Here is a 16,551-nt window from a genome sequence, read left to right as displayed (position 1 = left end):
CCTGGCTGTCACCTGTGACCCTGTGACCATCACATAGGTCATTGGCTCCATGTAACCCCTGCCTGGCTCCCAGGTAGGCAGAGATGTTGGGACAGAGACGAGCTCTGTGACTTGCAGTTCGATATAACCCCATCCCCAGTCAGTCACAGTACTGTGGTGCCCAGGTGTGGCCAAGTGTGTCTGTCCTATTTGTTTTCAGGGACCTGACGGTGCTGGGGCCAAAGGAGAAAAGGTAATTTTGGCAAGAGGGAAAGGAGGCTGACACAGGGTTGAGATCAAGATCATAGGGCCTGCCGGAGGCCCCTGAGGGGCAGGATTGTTGGATCAGGGCAGCGGTGGGGGCTGGTTCCTGGGACTTGGGGCTGGTGCTGATGGTTGATGGCCTTTGTCACCTCTAGGGAGATGTGGGGCCCCCTGGGCCCAGAGGAGCAGCAGGAGTCAAAGGGGAGCGGGTGAGTGAGGGGACAGTGTCTAGGGGGTTGGGCAGGTGAAGGGTGTGCTGCCTGACTTCTGATCCTTCCGTCCCAGGGCCCACCAGGCTCAGTTCTTCCTGGAGACCCTGGCCCCAAGGGAGACCCTGGAGACCGGGTGAGTAAATGTGGGATTGGGGGGTGTGTGACAGAAGGAGATGAGGTAGTACCTGGGAGCTCCAAATGAGTCCCGTACCCCCCTTCCATGCCCTGCAGGGTCCCATTGGCCTCACCGGAAGAGCAGGACCCCCGGTGAGTACCTGTGACCTTGGGTAACCTGGAGGTTTCTGGGGTTACCACCCCCCAAGAGTTGGCTGCTACCTGCGTCCCGGTCACCTCACTTCTGCCTCCTCCACAGGGTGACTTGGGGCCTCCTGGAGAGAAGGGAGACCCTGGGAGGCCTGGCTCCCCAGGACCTGTCGGCCCCCGAGGACGAGATGTAAGAAAGCTGGAGTTGGGGGAGGGGGTTTCTGCGGGACAGGGGAGTAGGGTGTTGTCAGCCTCATGGGGGATCTGGGGACCAGGGCTGATTCTCCTGTCTCACAGGGTGAAGTTGGAGAGAAAGGCAACGAGGGCCCCCCGGTGAGACTCCTTCCCTCGAACCCCTACCCTTGAACTAGGATCCCACTGGGCAGGGGGCGCCACCAGGTCATCCAGTCCATTCCCCTGCCTGCTGTCCAGCTGGGGCCAGGCCCTTCTCTCCCCCTTCTCCCCGAGTCAGTTTGAGTCCAACCCACCTGCTCAGTGTGGCTTTCTCTCCATCACCAGGGTGATCCAGGTTTGCCCGGAAAAGCTGGCGAGCGTGGCCTTCGGGTGAGGCTGGCAGGGCGAACTGAGGGGCTGCTGGAGAGTCTGGAAGGAGGCATGGGGTGATGGGAAACTCTGACATGGTTTGGGGGTGATGGGAAACCTGGGGCAGTATGGGGGGGGTGGGTCATGGGAAGCCTGCGACATGCTGGGAGGGCCTGTCTCAGGCCAGCTGCTCTTCCCAGGGGGCACCTGGAGCTCGGGGGCCTGTGGGTGAGAAGGGAGACCAAGGAGATCCTGGAGAGGATGGACGAAACGTGAGTCCTAACCCCTGACCCCAACTTCAACCGTCCGGTTCCCAGCCCAACCCTACAATGCTAGGTCCTCACAATTTGCTGGGACCCCTTCATCACAACCCCCAAAGGTCTCCAGGATCCCCTTGAGTCCTCAGTTTGTGCCCCAAACTCCCTGAAACTGCCGGCTATCTTGATGATCCTGATGCCCTGACTCTCTGCAGGGGAGTCCTGGACCCTCTGGACCCAAGGGGGACCGCGGGGAGCCGGTGAGTAGTGCCAGTGTCCTGGGCTCTGGAGGAATGCAGATTTCCAGTGTTTGGTCTGGCCAGTGACCATGTAAGGGCCCTGAAGGTCAAGGTGGGGAGCACTGATGGCCACCTCCGGGCCCGACCTGCCTTCTGGGGGTTGGCATTGGGGTGCTTCAGGGAATCTAGGAGCAGAATTGAGACTGGGGCAGAGCTGAGCCATGCCCTGGGACCTTGGAGCTCCTTATTGCCCATAATCATTTCCTTCCCCAGGGTCCCCCAGGACTCCCTGGACGGCCGGTAAGGGTTGAGCTGAGTCTGGTCCACTGTCCTCTCCCTTGCCTGCCCCTGTTGATGCTGTATGGTGTCCCTTCACTCCTTCCAGTGGGATGGGATGGCTCCCGTGTCCCCCATGGCCTCCTGATAGCTCCAGTGATCCCACAGCCCCTCACTGGCCCCGCTTCTCCTTATTGAACCATTCACCGGCCATTCCTCCCAACAGGTGGAGCCGGGACTTGGAGCTGGAGAGAAGGTATCAGGGTCTGGGTGTGGAGCGGGGCTCGGAGCACAGGAAGCATCCCAGTGCCTCCACGACTGGGCGTGCCTGTGACCGTAGGGCTGTTCTTTCAACAAGCTTGTCTCTGCCACAGGGAGAACCTGGGGACCGTGGACAGGAGGGTCCTCGAGGACCCAAGGGTGAACCAGGCCCCCCTGGAGCCTCTGGGGAGAGGGTGAGTGTGACTGGTCCCTGGAGGAAGTGTGGGTCTGGGAAGGCCTGGTCTGATTTCTTCCTCCCCTTATCCTCAGGGTGTCAGTGGACTTCGGGGGCCCCCAGGCCCGCAGGTGAGTGATGCTCTTTGCCCCTGCAGCCTCAGTCCCCCTCCTCCCCTCACCTCTCATCTGACCTTATTCTCCCCAGGGAGACCCAGGTGTCCGAGGCCCAGCAGGAGAGAAGGTGAGAGGGCAGGGAGGGTTTTTAGCCGTGAGCCAGGCTCTTAGATCTGTCTTATCCTTTGTGGCCTCTTACCTCTCTTTTTTCCTCAGGGTGATCGGGGTCCACCTGGCCTAGATGGCCGTGGTGGGCTAGATGGGAAACCAGGAGCCCCTGGCCCCCCTGGGCTGAACGTAAGTTGTGACGGTCATTGCCTTGTCATGCCCCCTTCCCTTTTCACATGACCCCAGCCTCATCTGGGTCTTCTTGGTCTTGAGCTCTGGGGACAGATGGGGTATTTGTGGCTTCTCCTAGACCCCTTCCGGGTGGGGGGTGTGAATGCCTCTCAGGCCCCGAGTTCACAGGAACTAGTGGCCATGTCAGCAGGTGGTCCTCCTGAGCCCATGATCACTGTAGACTCCCTGACTTTGAGTCTCTCCTCAGGGTGCTACGGGCAAAGCTGGAGACCCAGGGAGAGACGTAAGTGACGGGAGATGTCAGGATGGAGGGCTCATGACCAGCTCAGGGTCATCACATTGAAGCATCAGTGGGAGCAGTGGGAGCTGGTCCAGCCCTGTGCCTGGCAGGCAGGCTCTAGCAGGGTCCAGCTTTCTGACCTTCTCTGCCTTGGTCTGAGGAGGTCCCCCAAGTCCTGGAGGTTCTTCCCTGGGGAGTTTTAGCAGGGGACCCCTAACCAATGGGGTCTCTGCCTCAGGGGATCTCAATGAAACTTCCAAATTTTAGGGGTCTCTGCCCTCAAGGAGGATCTCAGTGGGGTCCTCCCCAGTCCATGGGTGTGCTTTGGGGGCTCTCTTAGTGGCTCTTTCAGTCCTAGCAAAGACTTTTTCCAGGGGCTTCCAGGCCTCCGAGGAGAACATGGCCCCCCTGGCCCGCCTGGCCCCCCTGGAGCCCAGGTGAGACTGAGATTTCATGGTACCCTTTCTTTTTTTAAAGTTCATTTACGTACTTCTTTAAATGACCTCAGTAATCTCTACACCCACCGTGGGACTTGAATTCATGATTCTGAGTTCAAGAGTCACACACTACCAATTGCACCAGCGGGGCACCCCCTTCCTGCCCTCCCCCAGGCCCTGACTCCTGATCAGTGATCTGTCCCCACAGGGAAAGCCCGGAGAGGACGGCAAGCCTGGCCTGAACGGGAAAAACGTGAGTGTCCAGAGCAGACACAGGGACAGGTGCACATAGCCCAGGTGTGCAGACACACAGGGGCCACACACGCAGACCCCAGCTGAGATGCATCCACACCCACGGTCCTACCCCCACCCACACATACTCCCTGAAACACACCTCCACGGGCATACACATGCAGTCTTACGGATGGTGAGCCATGGGGCCACACTAACCGATGCCCAGATGGGCTGACAGCTGCCACGATCACACACAGCCACGGGCACAGGCAAAGAGCCACGGGCACAGACGGAGGGGTGCAGACGTACTGGTGTGAAGCCACGTTCAGGGATACTTGGAGATGTGTTGGCACGCAGACACCTCCACCCCACCCACATAGGTGCCAAGATGTATGTGGAACCTGGGCCACATGTGAACTTGCGTTGAAGTATGGTGAGACACACGTCCAAGGCTCTGGCGTGTGACACACGCAGTTATATCCACAGTCACTCGTACGCATATGGCCAGATGTATCGAGATGACACACACAAGACTTGCGGGCAGATCCTGGGACATACAGATGATTCTCAAGGCACCAGGGACACGTGGACACACGTCTGTCCCACATAAACGTGTATGTGGCCATATGTAGACGTGGCTGAAGGCGTACAGACAGACAAAGACACCTACTAAGTGTCACCTGCCAGGACACACAGACAGACCCATGCAAGGCTACACACGCTAATGCACACACGTGCACACACATGTCCAGAGGCACGTAGATGTGGAGCTACATCTGGAAAGCCAGAGACGAGGCCATGGGCAGTTACCTGGGAGGTGAGCAGAGCCCCATAGGTGTGCCCTCCGAGTGCCACAGTGCACTCAGACGGTCATAGGCCCTGCTCTTGGAACTACCGGCCCAGACATAAGGTCATCTGAGGCCCGCCACGCCAGTGTCTTGCAGCCAGACAGCAATGGAAGTGAATTTGGGGGCTGATGTGAATCTTCTCCCCACAGGGAGAACCTGGAGACCCTGGAGAAGATGGGAGGAAGGTAAAGCCCCTCACTTGGAGTCTGCTTTGGTCCCAGATTAGGGCCCTGTGTAAAGCGCTCTTGTCTTCCTCAGGGAGAGAGGGGAGATTCGGGTGCCCCTGGGAGAGAGGTGAGTGCTGGATTCTTCTGCAATCTGATCCCAGATCCCGACTTGGCAGTGTCCGGCAGACCCCAGGGTCTCAGGGTCCTGATGCTGGCTTTCTCCTCCACAGGGTCGCGATGGTCCCAAGGGTGAGCGTGGCACTCCTGGTAGCCCGGGACTCCAGGGCCCCCCAGGCCTCCCAGGGCAGATGGGCCCCTCTGGGCAGGTGAGTACCCAGGAGGGGAGTTCCAGGACTTGGGAGCGACAGGGGCCATTGTGCTCCCACCAGACACCCAGTCCTGGGATGCCGCGATCCTATGTGACCACTTTGTGTTCTGTCCTATCTCAGGGTTTTCCTGGGGTTCCAGGAAACGTAGGCCCCAAGGTGAGTGTGGTGCTTATGGTGCGTATGGTGGGTCAGGGGCATGGTGAAGGCTAAGCAAGGTTGGGGCATTTCTCCCACCTGATCATTCTTCCTTCTCAGGGTGACCGTGGGGAGACTGGACCCAAAGGGGAACAGGTGAGGTCCCTACCTTTTTCACGTGTCTAGGCAGCTGAAGCTCGCAGCTAGGCACACACACTTCCCCCAGAAACTGGGTCCAGCAGTTTGTCTCTTGGTGTCTCCAGGGCCTCCCTGGAGAACGCGGCCTGAGAGGAGATCCCGGGAGCATAGGGGTGAGTGAAGCCTCGGGACCCGGTCCTTGACTCGAAGCTGCAGGTGTGAGGGAGCTGCCTCTCCCCACTCCCCCTTGCCACGAGGCCCCACGGGTTCTGTGCTGTGCACTCAGTCCCCTGCCCTCCTGGGGTTCCCACAGCCGACATTTGGGGTGCCGGGCAATGGGGACACGCCAGGGAGGAGCTTCTAGAGCCCCGGGTCACCTGCACCAGTGCTAAAAGGTCCTGTGGGCCAGAGGCCTGGGGAAGAAGGTATGGATGTTTCTCTGAGGGCCGCCCCTCACCCCAGCTTCTGTCCCCAGAATGTGGAGCGGTTGCTGGAAACGATTGGCATCAAGGTAGGTTGTTTGGGGGCTGGGAGTGGGGAAGCATGGGGAGCCCCACGGAGCTAGTGGTGCCCACATGGCCGAGCTGGGGGAGCCTGGGTGGGTGCAGGGTCAGGCCCTGTTTCCCCAAGACCTTGCCATCACTCAGACGTCTACCCTGCGGGAGATCACGGAGACCTGGAATGAGAGCTCCGGCAGCTTCCTGCCCATTTCTGAGCGGCGCCGTGGCCCTAAGGGGGAGCCAGGCGAGCGGGGGCCCCCCGGCAAGGAGGTGTGTTTGTCCACGGGTTGGCGGGGGCGCCCTGGGGACGGCGTCATTGCGCAGCTGGCCACACATTCACTCTCCTGTTCACCCAGGGCCCCACCGGCTTCTCTGGAGAACGCGGGCTGAAGGGAGATCGCGGAGACCCTGGCCCTCAGGGGCCACCAGGCCTAGCCCTTGGAGAAAGGGGCCCCCCCGGACCTCCCGGCCTTGCTGGGGAGCCAGGAAAGCCTGGCATTCCTGGGCTCCCAGGCCGGGCTGGGGGCACGGGGGAGGCAGGGAGGCCAGGAGAGAGGGTGAGTGAGGCTAGCTAAGGAGGGCTGGGGATGTGGGCCCAGGAGGAGCTGGACGCCCCATGGGCATGACTCCGATGTTTGCACCTCAGGGAGAACGGGGAGAGAAAGGAGAACGCGGAGAACAGGTGAGCTGAGGGGGCTTCCAGAGCAGGACTGCCTGGGCGCTGTGCTGGGACAGCCCTGCCATTTCCTTCTTCTCCGCAGGGGAGAGACGGCCCTCCTGGCCTCCCTGGACCTCCTGGGCCCCCTGGCCCCAAGGTGATCAGCCCGGCCCTGCCCTAGGCCTGTGACCCTTGGTACCACGAGGCCACCATTAACTCAGGCCCCAGAAGCTCCATGTGGTGTCTCTGCCCCAAACCACTGGGGGATCCTGTGAGCAGGGATGACCCCTCCATGACTCTGTGACAGATGCCTCTCTCCCTTGTGACCTTGTACGTGTAGGTGGTTGGGGAGGAGCCAGGGCCAGGACTCTCTGGAATGCAAGGACCCCCTGGATTCAAGGGCGCCAAGGTCAGTGTGTGGGATCAGTTGGGGGCCTGCCCTCTGCCCTGGCACCAGGGCCTAGCTTGACATGTCATCCCTACAGGGGGAGCCAGGCAGTGATGGCGACCGAGGCCCCAAGGGAGACCGGGTGAGGCCTGCCCCCCCACCCCACACCGTGCTTTCCATTCCTTTAAGGGAGCCCACGAGGGGTGGTGTGTCCGTGGGTGCACGGTAGTGACTAGAGGCTCAGGACCTGCCTTTCTCCTTGCAGGGTGTGCCGGGCCTCAAGGGAGACCAGGGAGAGCCTGGACAGAGGGGTCTTGATGGCAACCCGGTGAGTCTGAGCCATGGCCCAGCCCCCTAAGCCCCTCCGCCAGCCTGGCCCGTGCCAGCCCCAGTCTCTTACAGTGCAGTCTGGCCTGGAGTCTGCACTGCCTGGGACTGTCTGGGGGAGTGCCGGGATGGGGAAATGAAGAGGGACCGTGTGGCCTTAAATCTGTTTTCTCCAGGGCCTACCGGGAGAGCGTGGGGTGGCTGGACCTGAAGGGAAGCCGGTGAGTGGTGGGGGGGAGGGGCGCAGCGTGACCCGGGCTCCTGGGGACAGCCGCTCTGTGCCATGTGCTGGCTACTCTGGGCACATGTCACTAGTGACAGGGGCATCGTGCCCACGAGCCTGGGCATGAGTGCAGACGTGTGACATCTCTGTGTGTGTGTGTGTGTGTGTGTATGTGTGTGTGTGTAGGCCAGTATGTATTATCCCTGAGGAGCAGTCCTTGGGTGCGGGGTGCGGGGTGATCTACACCTTGAGGGGAATGTGGCAGCCTACAGGTGGGCTCCAGAAGGTGGGAGCAGGCCCAAGTGAAGCCCAGAGTGAGGCTCAGCAGCCCCCTTCTCTATCCAGGGTTTGCAAGGTCCGAGGGGGACCCCTGGCCCAGCGGTAAGTACCCTAGCATCCTCCCCTGCTCCTGCCCCTATCCTACCCCATCCCACAGGGGATGTACTCCCTGAGTTTCCCTGGTAGGCTGGCACTGGCTCCCCCTCATTGGACTCCTTCTCTCTCCAACAGGGTGGCCATGGAGACCCTGGGCCACCCGGTGTCCCGGTGAGTCACAGGAGACCACGGCCTGGTGGGGTGGGCTGGGTGTTGGTCCCCACTGATGAGCCTGGCCTCGTTTGTGTGACTCCCCAAGCCTGGGCGGATAACTCTGACCCTGTCCCCCAGTCTTATTACTTTTTTCTAGGGCCTTGCTGGTCCCGCAGGACCCCAGGGTCCTTCTGGCCTGAAGGTGAGTACGGGTATGTGCGGGTGTGTGGCTGACAGGAAGAGGCGGGTCATCAGAGCCGGGTCCACACCAGGGATGTTGTTGCCCTGCAGTAGGGCTGAGCACCGCGGTGTCCTCTCCCTGGGGCCTTTGCTCATGGACAGGGGCTGAGGAGTCTCTTGTCCTTCTGTGGGTGATGCGTTCTCTGGGTTTCTGGCAGGGGGAGCCTGGAGAGACGGGACCACCGGGACGGGTGAGTGGCCCAGCTCATGGGTGAGAGCCATGGGGAGCTGGGTGCATAGGCCTCGCTCTGAACTCTTTCTTCGCCCAGGGTCTGCCTGGACCCACTGGAGCCGTGGGACTTCCCGGCCCTCCTGGACCTTCAGGCTTGGTGGTGAGTGAGGTCCGTGTCCTGCCCTCTGAGTCCCACGTTCTCTTCTGTCCCCCTCACATCTGACTTGTCTCCCTCAGGGTCCTCAGGGGGCGCCAGGTTTGCCCGGACAAGTGGTGAGTCCTGGGGGTCGAGGCCGGGCTCCAGGGGTCACGAGTTGGCAGGCAGGCCCCTGACAGAGCTCCTCCTTCGCAGGGGGAGACAGGAAAGCCGGGAGCCCCAGGTCGTGATGGTGCCGGTGGAAAAGATGGGGACAGAGGAGCTCCTGGCGTGCCGGTGTGTGTTCCAGGGGGAGGTTCGCTTCAGGCTTGTGACGGGTGCCTATGTGGGGAGGGTGAGGAGAACAGGGCCCCAGGACCAGGGTTGAGGGGGAGGCCCTGAGTCCTTCTCTCTGCTCTGTCACAGGGGTCACCAGGTCTGCCCGGCCCTGTTGGACCTAAAGGAGAGCCTGGACCCATGGGGGCTCCTGGACAGGTGATCCTGACCCTGACCCCGATCCTCTGTGCCTCACCATGTCTAGTGCCAGCCTCCCATCTGGGATGGCAGATGGGGCCGGGGAGAAGGCAGGGGAGGAGGTAACTCACTGGGCATTCTCCGTAGGCTGTGGTCGGCCTCCCTGGAGCAAAGGGAGAGAAGGTGAGTGTGGGGGAGTCCTGGGGGAGGGGCCAAGTGCTGGAGGCTGAGGCATCTGCCTGACCCGTGTCCCATATCAGGGAGCGCCTGGAGGCCTCGCGGGAGACCTGGTAGGAGAGCCGGTGAGTGTGGAGCCTCCAACAGCATTGTTCACCCATCCGCCTGACCCTCAGCTTCCGTAATAAGGGTCGCATTTGACCCTGGGCCTCGTGCCTCCTTCCTTGAGTATCCTCTATCAGTGACCCCAGTGCCCGTGTTGTTTCCTGTCCCTTCTCTACAGGGGGCCAAAGGTGACCGAGGACTGCCAGGGCCTCGGGGTGAGAAGGTGAGCTGGGCCCGGCCCCAGGGCCAGAGCACTGGGTCGAGGAGGGCCAGGTCAGGTGGCTAGACCCCCTTACCACCCTTCCTGTGCAGGGTGAAGCTGGCCGTGCAGGGGAGCCTGGAGACCCTGGGGAAGATGTGAGTCTGGGGTCTGGGCAAGTCTGAGCTTGGGAGGAGGAGTGCAGTTGTGGACCTGAGGCTGCATTCCCAGGCCTGTGCACCTTCCAGCATTCAGGATCCTGCTCCTGGGGGCACACAGGGATCAATCCTCTTGGCTTCCATGCTCCCGGGGTGGGGGGGTGGGGGCGCCATCTTTGCTTCCTGGTGCCTGTTTCCGGTCTCCTGCTCCTCGGTGTGTCTGAGCGCATGTCTGTGGTTCCTATCTGCTGCCCCCAGGCTCAGGACACAGCACAGTTCCTGGGGGCTTCTCCTTGGTCACCTGCTTATGCTTCCCGGGTCCCCTGGCCCTGGAGTTCCGGCTCTCAGCTCCCTGCGCTGGGGTGGCTCTGAGTTCCTGCGCTGGCATGCTGCTAGGATGTCCGATCTGTGCTCACATCCGAGGTCCCCGAGCCCCTGGTCCTGTGTGAGCACTACGTGTCTGTAGTCACGCCCGAACTCCCCTGTATCTGTGCTCACAGCTGAGCTGCCCTCTGTGCAAAAAACCACGGTCACCTCTGAGCTCCTGTGAGTCAGTCCTTGTGTACATGTCTGAGTCCTGTGTCTCCAGGAGCACATCTAAGCGGCCCTGGGAATATTCTTGGGCCACGTCTCAGCTCTGGGTTCATCTTCCTCCTCTTAAGTGCTGTTTATTTCACTATTTTAGGGTCAAAAAGGGGCTCCTGGACTCAAGGGTAATAAGGTATGTGTACCCTATAGTGTCTCTGGTGGAGGTCATGTTCCTGAGACTCCCTGGGCCTGGCCTGACTCTTCTCTCCCTTGAAGGGTGACCCAGGAGTGGGGGTCCAGGGCCCCCCTGGGCCAGCTGGTCCTCTAGGTCTGAAGGTAAGTTGATGCCCCATCTCCATTGGTGGGCAGTGGGCCGGGAACCCACTGGAAGGGTGGAGAAGACTGCGTTCGGGGGCTAGTTCTGGGAAGGAGCCCTGTGGGGACCGCGCCTCCCTTTGCTGTCTCTGTTCCAGGGAGATGTGGGCCCTCCCGGCGCCCCCGGTGCTCCTGGTGTTGTCGGATTCCCCGGTCAGACTGGCCCTCGAGGAGAGATGGGTCAGCCAGGCCCCAGTGGAGAGCGGGTAAGCATGCTGGGAGCAGCTTGTGGGGACTTGGTGAGTTCAGGACCTCTGAATTTGGTAGTGGGTGAGCAGGTGAGGAGAAGGGAGCCCAGGCCCTGCCTCGGGGGCTCCTAGTCTTGGAGGGGCCAAGGGGGAGGAAGGTCCCCAAGTCACCCTCTGCTGCTTTCCTTCATTATTCCGGTAGGGTCTGGCGGGTCTCCCTGGGAGAGAGGGAGCTCCAGGTCCCTTAGGGCCACCTGGACCACCAGGGTCAACGGTGAGTAGAAGAGCCCCAAGGTCCCATGTGTCTGATTCCTGCGGGTTGGGGTCTGTCCACATGGGGACTGGGACACACTGCATGGCTGGGTGTGTGCGTGTGCCTTTGAGGGGCACAGAACCCTCACCTCATTCTGCCCGCAGGGAGCGCCCGGGTCCTCTGGACTCAAAGGAGACAAGGTAGACGGGACAAGGCTGCTGGCTCCCCTGTATCCATCACCCCCCATACCTCTGCTGACCCCCATCACCCCTACAACCTTCACTGATCCCTATCACCCCTTCCCACCTCCAGTGAACACTGTCACCCCCTGCAACCTCCACTGACCCACATCACCCTTCCCGCCTCCACTGACCCCCGTCACCCCACAACCTCACTGACCTGTCACCCCTACAACCTCCACTGATCCCCATTACCCCCTGCAACCTCCATTGACCCCTGTCACCCCTCCCGCCTCCACTGACCCCCTCACCCTTACAACCTCCACTGACCTGTCACCCCTTTTGCCTCCACTGACCTCAATCACCCCTACAACTACTCCACTGACCCCATCAACCCTCCCACCTCCACTGACCCCCGTCACCCCTGTAACCTCCACTGACCCATCACCCCCTCCCGCATCCACTGACCCCTGTCACCCCTCCTGCCTCCACTGACCGCCCTCATCCCTACAATCTCCACTGACCCCCGTCACCCCCTCTCACCTCTATTGACCCCCATCACCCTATCTGTCCCCCTTCTGTCCCCCACTGATTCCCTTTGGATATCCCCGGAACCCTTTTGTTCTCCAGGGAGACCCTGGAGCAGGTCTGCCCGGGGCCCGTGGCGAGCGTGGGGAACCAGGTGTCCGGGTATGTATGTCCCGCTCTGCAGCCGTGGCTCCCTTTAGCACAGCTCTCACTTCTGATTTCCAACTTCTGAGTCAATGAACGTAATGTCACCTTCCAGGGTGAAGATGGCCGGCCCGGCCTGGAGGGACCCCGAGGACTCATGGTGGGTCCCCTTGGGGAAAGAGCCGGCAGTGTGCCTTCTGTCCCCTGCCTGTACCCTCTGTGCCCGTGGAACACGTTCTGTCCCCTCTGACACTTGTTATGTACTCTCTGGTCCTTTATCTCTCCTATCCCCTGGGTCCTCTGGGTCTTCCCCGGCACCCTGAGCGGTCTCTCCACCAGTGTCCCCGAAGTCCCTTAGCTCACTGTTGTCTTCTCCTACAGGGGCCCCCGGGCAGCCGGGGCGAGCGTGGGGAGAAGGTAAGGATGGGGGGAAGAGCCCCTGGGGGTGAGCGGGGCTGGGGCTAGAGCCTGGAATGCAGGACTTGGAACCCCTCTGCTTTGGAGAGACTCACATTCTTCACCCAACAGGGTGACGCCGGAGCCTCAGGGCTGAAGGGTGACAAGGTGAGTGCGGGCACAGGGGAGGGCAGAGGCAGCGACTAAGGGTGCTCTGGACCCCTCTGACAGCCCCCTGTCCGCTCAGGGTGACGCAGCCATGGCTGTGGGGCCCCCAGGGCCACGGGGTGCCAAGGGAGACACGGTGAGTAGATCTGGCCCATGTCTAAACTGGGTCTCTCTTCGGTGTGGGAGGGACTTCTTGGGGGGCTGGGCCAGGGGATCCGAGAACCGAAGCTCAGACGGTAAGGACCCTCCAGCCCCTGATCCTGACTTCTGACCCCCGACCCAGGGCGAACGAGGCCTTCCAGGCATAGATGGTGACAAAGGACCTCGTGGAGACAGTGGGAACCCTGGAGAGAAGGTACAGGGAAGAGGGTGGGGTACTCTGTGTGGGGTCAGGAGAGGGTTTCTATGGGCTGTGGGGGTCTGTTGAGGGTCTGTGAGGATAGGAGGGGAGGATGGGGGGCTTTTGGGGAAGGGTTAGAGGGAAGGAGGTTCAGGAGGCTATAGCGACGCTGTGGGGTGGCTGAGAGGATGGGGGCTCTCTGGAGGGGTCGAGGACCTCCATGTGAGGTCATCAGGGAGCTCTGTGGAACGTAGCTCAAGGAGAGGCCCTCTGGGAACAGACAAGGGGCTTCTCAGGGGTCAGGGATACTCCAGGTGGGTTTGGGGGCCCCGTGGTAGGAGGGAGGGACACAGATCTGAGAGCCTGGGCTGAGAACTGAGCCCCACTGGGGGCAGTGGGTGGGAGCAGCTCTGGCTATAGCTCCCCTCACCTGGCAGTTTCCTGTCATACTCCAGACCCCCAGCCTGGTCTGGTCCTGATTGTGCCCTTCTCCCGGTCACACCCACAGGGCACCAAAGGAGAGCCTGGTGACAAGGGTTCAGCCGGGTTGCTGGGAGCTCGTGGACTCACGGGACCCAAGGTCAGCCCCACCCCAGGAGTAGACCCAGAACCACCCATCACACACATCTGTCTTGTGGGTGTCCTCTGATCGTTGGATAGCTTGGATAGCAAGCCTCCCTTGCTGTTGGCCGCCTGTGTGTTCGCATGGGATCTGTGTGCAGCCTGGGAGTCCCCGTGAGGCATGGGGGACAGTCACACTGAAGGACTGCCCTCCCCCACCTGTGCTTCCCACAGGGTGAGCCTGGCATTGCAGGGAGACCGGGTGACCCGGTAAGTCGCCCATGCTCCCACAGAGATGCCCTACCCCACAGGGTCCCTGTCCTCATGTGGTGGCCTTTGACCTTACTGTGACTGGTGCTCTCGTGGTGTGCTCATGCTGCCTGGGGGCCCCCACCTTCACAGTAACTGCTGTGATGATCCCACATGGTGACCCCTGCCCTCGGGAAGCCCTGCCCTTGCAGCAGCTCTGGCCTCCAGCAGTAACTCTCACCCCGTGATGTTCCCTGTTCCTCTCATCCAGAATGATTCCTCTGGATCCCCCTCTACTTCTTTGACTTCATATTGACCCCTCTCCTCACCAGGGATCCCCAGGAAAGGACGGAGCCCCTGGTGTCCGGGGAAACAAAGGAGATATTGGCTTCATGGGTCCCCGGGGTCTCAAGGTGGGAAGGGGCTCTGAGGTGTTTTCCTGGCCGGGGCGGGGGGGTTGATGTTGGAGGGCAAGGTATCTGGGGTCAGAGGTCAGATATCTGGGGTCAGATGTGGGGTACTAGGTTAGGGGTTGGAAGGTCAGCAGTTAGAGTATCTGAGGCCAATTTGGAAAGTGGTTATATGATCAGGGGCTTGGTTATAAGGTGATCTATCTGGAAGTGACTTTTCCACTTGCTTCTTCCCCACAGGGTGAACGAGGGGTAAAGGGAGCCTGTGGCCTTGATGGAGAAAAGGGAGATAAGGTATGGAGGTGATGGGGATGTGGGTGGCTGCGGGGCCTGGGCTTACGTCTGACCCCTCCACCTGATGCCTACAGGGAGAACCTGGTGCCCCAGGCCGCCCTGGGCTGGCAGGACGCAAGGGAGATATGGTGAGTGTGGGGCACCTGGGATGGGAAGAGGATGGGTGGGCCAGGGCCCAGCTCATGTTTTCTCTTTTCTAGGGGGAGCCAGGGGTACCGGGCCAGTCGGGGGCCCCTGGGAAGGAGGGCCTGATCGGTCCCAAGGTATGGGGTCTCTCAACAGTGGTTGTAAGGGGGTCAGAATGGGGCAGGGAAGATCATAGTAGGGTGATGGGGGTTTCATGTCAAAAGGGTTGTGGAGAGTTGGGACATTGGGGGGGTAGAGTGAGGTTGGTCTTGAGGTTTAGGTCGAGGTCACAGTGGGGATTTAGGATTAAGGGACGAGTGGTGATGGTGAGGAGATGTGTATCAGGGCTAGGGGGCAGTAGGGGAGGCTGGAGTGTCCATATAAAGAAAATAGGTGAAATTAGGACAAGGGGTATGATAGTAAAGTCGGGGTCACGGGGAGCGCGGCAGACTGAGGGTCCTGGGAGGGTAGGGTCACAGGTGCTTGGGGCATGGAAGATTGTGGCCATTGGGTCAAGGGGCTTGCGGCTGTTGAGCTGAGGAGGTCAAGGCAGATGGTCTCTCATGCTTCTTTCCATCCCCAGGGTGATCGAGGCTTTGATGGGCAGCTGGGACCCAAGGGTGACCAGGGCGAGAAAGGGGAGCGGGTAAGTTAAGACCAAGGTCATGGTGGGGCGCCTGGGTGGCTCAATGGGTTAAACCGCTGCCTTTGGCTCAGGTCATGATCTCAGGGTCCTGGGATCGAGCCCTGCATCGGGCTCTCTGCTCGGCAGGGAGCCTGCTTCCTCCTCTCTCTCTGCCTGCCTCTCTGTCTGCTTGTGATCTCTCTCTGTCAAATAAATAAATAAATAAAAATCTTTAAAAAAAAAGTGTTAAAAAAAAAAAAAAGACCAAGGTCATGGTAAGTCAAGGAGACTGTACTTTCTGGAAGTGCTTCCATCTTTGGGGGCTTTGATCACTGACCCTGACCTGTCTCTCCACAGGGGCCCCCAGGAACTGGGGGCTTCCCAGGTCCTCGGGGCAGTGATGGCTCTAGTGGTCCTCCTGGGCCACCCGGCAGTGTTGGTCCCAAAGGCCCTGAAGGACTTCAGGGCCAGAAGGTAAAGAGCTCTGAGTCTGACTCCTGACCCCTGAACCTCCCCGACTTCTGACTTCTGCTGTCTCTGACTGGTCTCTTGGTCCTTGCGTCTGATAGGGTGAGCGAGGCCCCCCTGGAGAGAGAGTGGTGGGTGCCCCTGGAGCCCCTGGGACCCCTGGAGAGAGAGGAGAGCAGGTGAGTGGGGATTCCTGGGCATAGGGCCGGAGACCAGGGTGACCTCTGCTGTCCTTAAGATCAGAGGTCACAGCCAGGTCCCATCCATTGTGCATAGGGGCGGCCAGGGCCCCCCGGCCCCCGCGGGGAGAAGGGAGAAGCCGCGTTGACGGTAAGTGTAGGCCTGGGTGGGCTGGGCCCCACCTCCTGCACCCAGGACCCCCTGGGCCTGGGCCTCTGACTCAGGGCTGTCTCTTCATGCTCCCTGGATCATGGGCCTACTGTCTCTCCCGTGATCCATGGGTGCCTCATGATCCCCTGTGGTCTTGTGCTCCCAGGAGGGTGACATCCGAGGCTTGGTGCGTCAGGAGATGAGTCAGCATTGCGGTGAGTGCGGCCCAGCCCAGAGCCTCCTGGGTCCCGTTCCTACTCCATCCCAGCTCCCCTAGACTGGGGCAGGCAGGGTCCCCAGAACTTAGGGGGCTGGCACAGTCAAGGAGATGGACAGAAATGGATAGAAAGGTGGAAGGACGCCTGTGCTTCCGGACAGACATGCCGACAGGACTTTCCCATAGGGTCCCTAGCAGCCTGGTGTGGCGGTGCATAGAGGGTGGAGGTGGGAGCAGCCCGCTGGGCGTCAGAGAGTGAAGCTCTGTCTGCTCCTGTTCGTCTGTCTGACTGCTCCCGTACCTCCTCCACGCCCCACAGTTTCTGACTCTTTCTCTGTCCTCCTTCCTCTCTCTCTGTTTCCCACCCATTCTTCCTCTCCCTCTGTCGGTCTCTCTGTCCCTCTCTCCTGCGGTCCTTCTCTGTCCATCTCTG

The 16,551-nt window shown here is 60.8% G+C and overlaps 1 protein-coding gene across 1 annotated transcript in view; it reads left to right on the top strand.

The window, feature by feature from the left end:
• Positions 1 to 16,551, top strand: part of COL7A1 (collagen type VII alpha 1 chain) — a 31,545-nt gene that overhangs the window by 13,367 nt on the left and 1,627 nt on the right. The window contains exons 47-113 of the mRNA XM_032867967.1: positions 200 to 232; positions 399 to 452; positions 529 to 588; positions 687 to 722; positions 829 to 909; positions 1,017 to 1,052; positions 1,239 to 1,283; positions 1,463 to 1,534; positions 1,735 to 1,779; positions 2,032 to 2,058; positions 2,261 to 2,290; positions 2,409 to 2,489; positions 2,566 to 2,601; positions 2,678 to 2,713; positions 2,803 to 2,883; positions 3,134 to 3,169; positions 3,541 to 3,603; positions 3,812 to 3,856; positions 4,835 to 4,870; positions 4,944 to 4,979; positions 5,083 to 5,178; positions 5,302 to 5,337; positions 5,437 to 5,472; positions 5,580 to 5,627; positions 5,930 to 5,965; positions 6,102 to 6,224; positions 6,311 to 6,511; positions 6,601 to 6,636; positions 6,716 to 6,769; positions 6,953 to 7,021; positions 7,098 to 7,142; positions 7,266 to 7,328; positions 7,504 to 7,548; positions 7,896 to 7,931; positions 8,061 to 8,096; positions 8,236 to 8,280; positions 8,477 to 8,509; positions 8,588 to 8,650; positions 8,728 to 8,763; positions 8,843 to 8,923; positions 9,053 to 9,121; positions 9,248 to 9,283; positions 9,361 to 9,402; positions 9,561 to 9,605; positions 9,695 to 9,739; positions 10,425 to 10,460; positions 10,544 to 10,603; positions 10,741 to 10,848; positions 11,033 to 11,104; positions 11,248 to 11,283; positions 11,893 to 11,952; positions 12,050 to 12,094; positions 12,316 to 12,351; positions 12,463 to 12,498; positions 12,578 to 12,634; positions 12,782 to 12,853; positions 13,347 to 13,418; positions 13,634 to 13,669; positions 13,981 to 14,061; positions 14,299 to 14,352; positions 14,427 to 14,480; positions 14,553 to 14,615; positions 15,062 to 15,124; positions 15,461 to 15,577; positions 15,673 to 15,750; positions 15,848 to 15,901; positions 16,068 to 16,116. Coding sequence (XP_032723858.1) covers positions 200 to 232; positions 399 to 452; positions 529 to 588; positions 687 to 722; positions 829 to 909; positions 1,017 to 1,052; positions 1,239 to 1,283; positions 1,463 to 1,534; positions 1,735 to 1,779; positions 2,032 to 2,058; positions 2,261 to 2,290; positions 2,409 to 2,489; positions 2,566 to 2,601; positions 2,678 to 2,713; positions 2,803 to 2,883; positions 3,134 to 3,169; positions 3,541 to 3,603; positions 3,812 to 3,856; positions 4,835 to 4,870; positions 4,944 to 4,979; positions 5,083 to 5,178; positions 5,302 to 5,337; positions 5,437 to 5,472; positions 5,580 to 5,627; positions 5,930 to 5,965; positions 6,102 to 6,224; positions 6,311 to 6,511; positions 6,601 to 6,636; positions 6,716 to 6,769; positions 6,953 to 7,021; positions 7,098 to 7,142; positions 7,266 to 7,328; positions 7,504 to 7,548; positions 7,896 to 7,931; positions 8,061 to 8,096; positions 8,236 to 8,280; positions 8,477 to 8,509; positions 8,588 to 8,650; positions 8,728 to 8,763; positions 8,843 to 8,923; positions 9,053 to 9,121; positions 9,248 to 9,283; positions 9,361 to 9,402; positions 9,561 to 9,605; positions 9,695 to 9,739; positions 10,425 to 10,460; positions 10,544 to 10,603; positions 10,741 to 10,848; positions 11,033 to 11,104; positions 11,248 to 11,283; positions 11,893 to 11,952; positions 12,050 to 12,094; positions 12,316 to 12,351; positions 12,463 to 12,498; positions 12,578 to 12,634; positions 12,782 to 12,853; positions 13,347 to 13,418; positions 13,634 to 13,669; positions 13,981 to 14,061; positions 14,299 to 14,352; positions 14,427 to 14,480; positions 14,553 to 14,615; positions 15,062 to 15,124; positions 15,461 to 15,577; positions 15,673 to 15,750; positions 15,848 to 15,901; positions 16,068 to 16,116 — 3,763 coding nt within the window. The remainder of the gene's footprint in view (positions 1 to 199; positions 233 to 398; positions 453 to 528; positions 589 to 686; positions 723 to 828; positions 910 to 1,016; positions 1,053 to 1,238; positions 1,284 to 1,462; positions 1,535 to 1,734; positions 1,780 to 2,031; positions 2,059 to 2,260; positions 2,291 to 2,408; positions 2,490 to 2,565; positions 2,602 to 2,677; positions 2,714 to 2,802; positions 2,884 to 3,133; positions 3,170 to 3,540; positions 3,604 to 3,811; positions 3,857 to 4,834; positions 4,871 to 4,943; positions 4,980 to 5,082; positions 5,179 to 5,301; positions 5,338 to 5,436; positions 5,473 to 5,579; positions 5,628 to 5,929; positions 5,966 to 6,101; positions 6,225 to 6,310; positions 6,512 to 6,600; positions 6,637 to 6,715; positions 6,770 to 6,952; positions 7,022 to 7,097; positions 7,143 to 7,265; positions 7,329 to 7,503; positions 7,549 to 7,895; positions 7,932 to 8,060; positions 8,097 to 8,235; positions 8,281 to 8,476; positions 8,510 to 8,587; positions 8,651 to 8,727; positions 8,764 to 8,842; positions 8,924 to 9,052; positions 9,122 to 9,247; positions 9,284 to 9,360; positions 9,403 to 9,560; positions 9,606 to 9,694; positions 9,740 to 10,424; positions 10,461 to 10,543; positions 10,604 to 10,740; positions 10,849 to 11,032; positions 11,105 to 11,247; positions 11,284 to 11,892; positions 11,953 to 12,049; positions 12,095 to 12,315; positions 12,352 to 12,462; positions 12,499 to 12,577; positions 12,635 to 12,781; positions 12,854 to 13,346; positions 13,419 to 13,633; positions 13,670 to 13,980; positions 14,062 to 14,298; positions 14,353 to 14,426; positions 14,481 to 14,552; positions 14,616 to 15,061; positions 15,125 to 15,460; positions 15,578 to 15,672; positions 15,751 to 15,847; positions 15,902 to 16,067; positions 16,117 to 16,551) is intronic.

Source organism: Lontra canadensis, unplaced genomic scaffold, assembly GCF_010015895.1.
Source record: "Lontra canadensis isolate GAN:19392208 unplaced genomic scaffold, GSC_riverotter_1.0 scaffold35, whole genome shotgun sequence".
Taxonomy (NCBI): domain Eukaryota; kingdom Metazoa; phylum Chordata; class Mammalia; order Carnivora; family Mustelidae; genus Lontra; species Lontra canadensis.
This window is presented reverse-complemented; position numbering and strand designations above follow the sequence as displayed.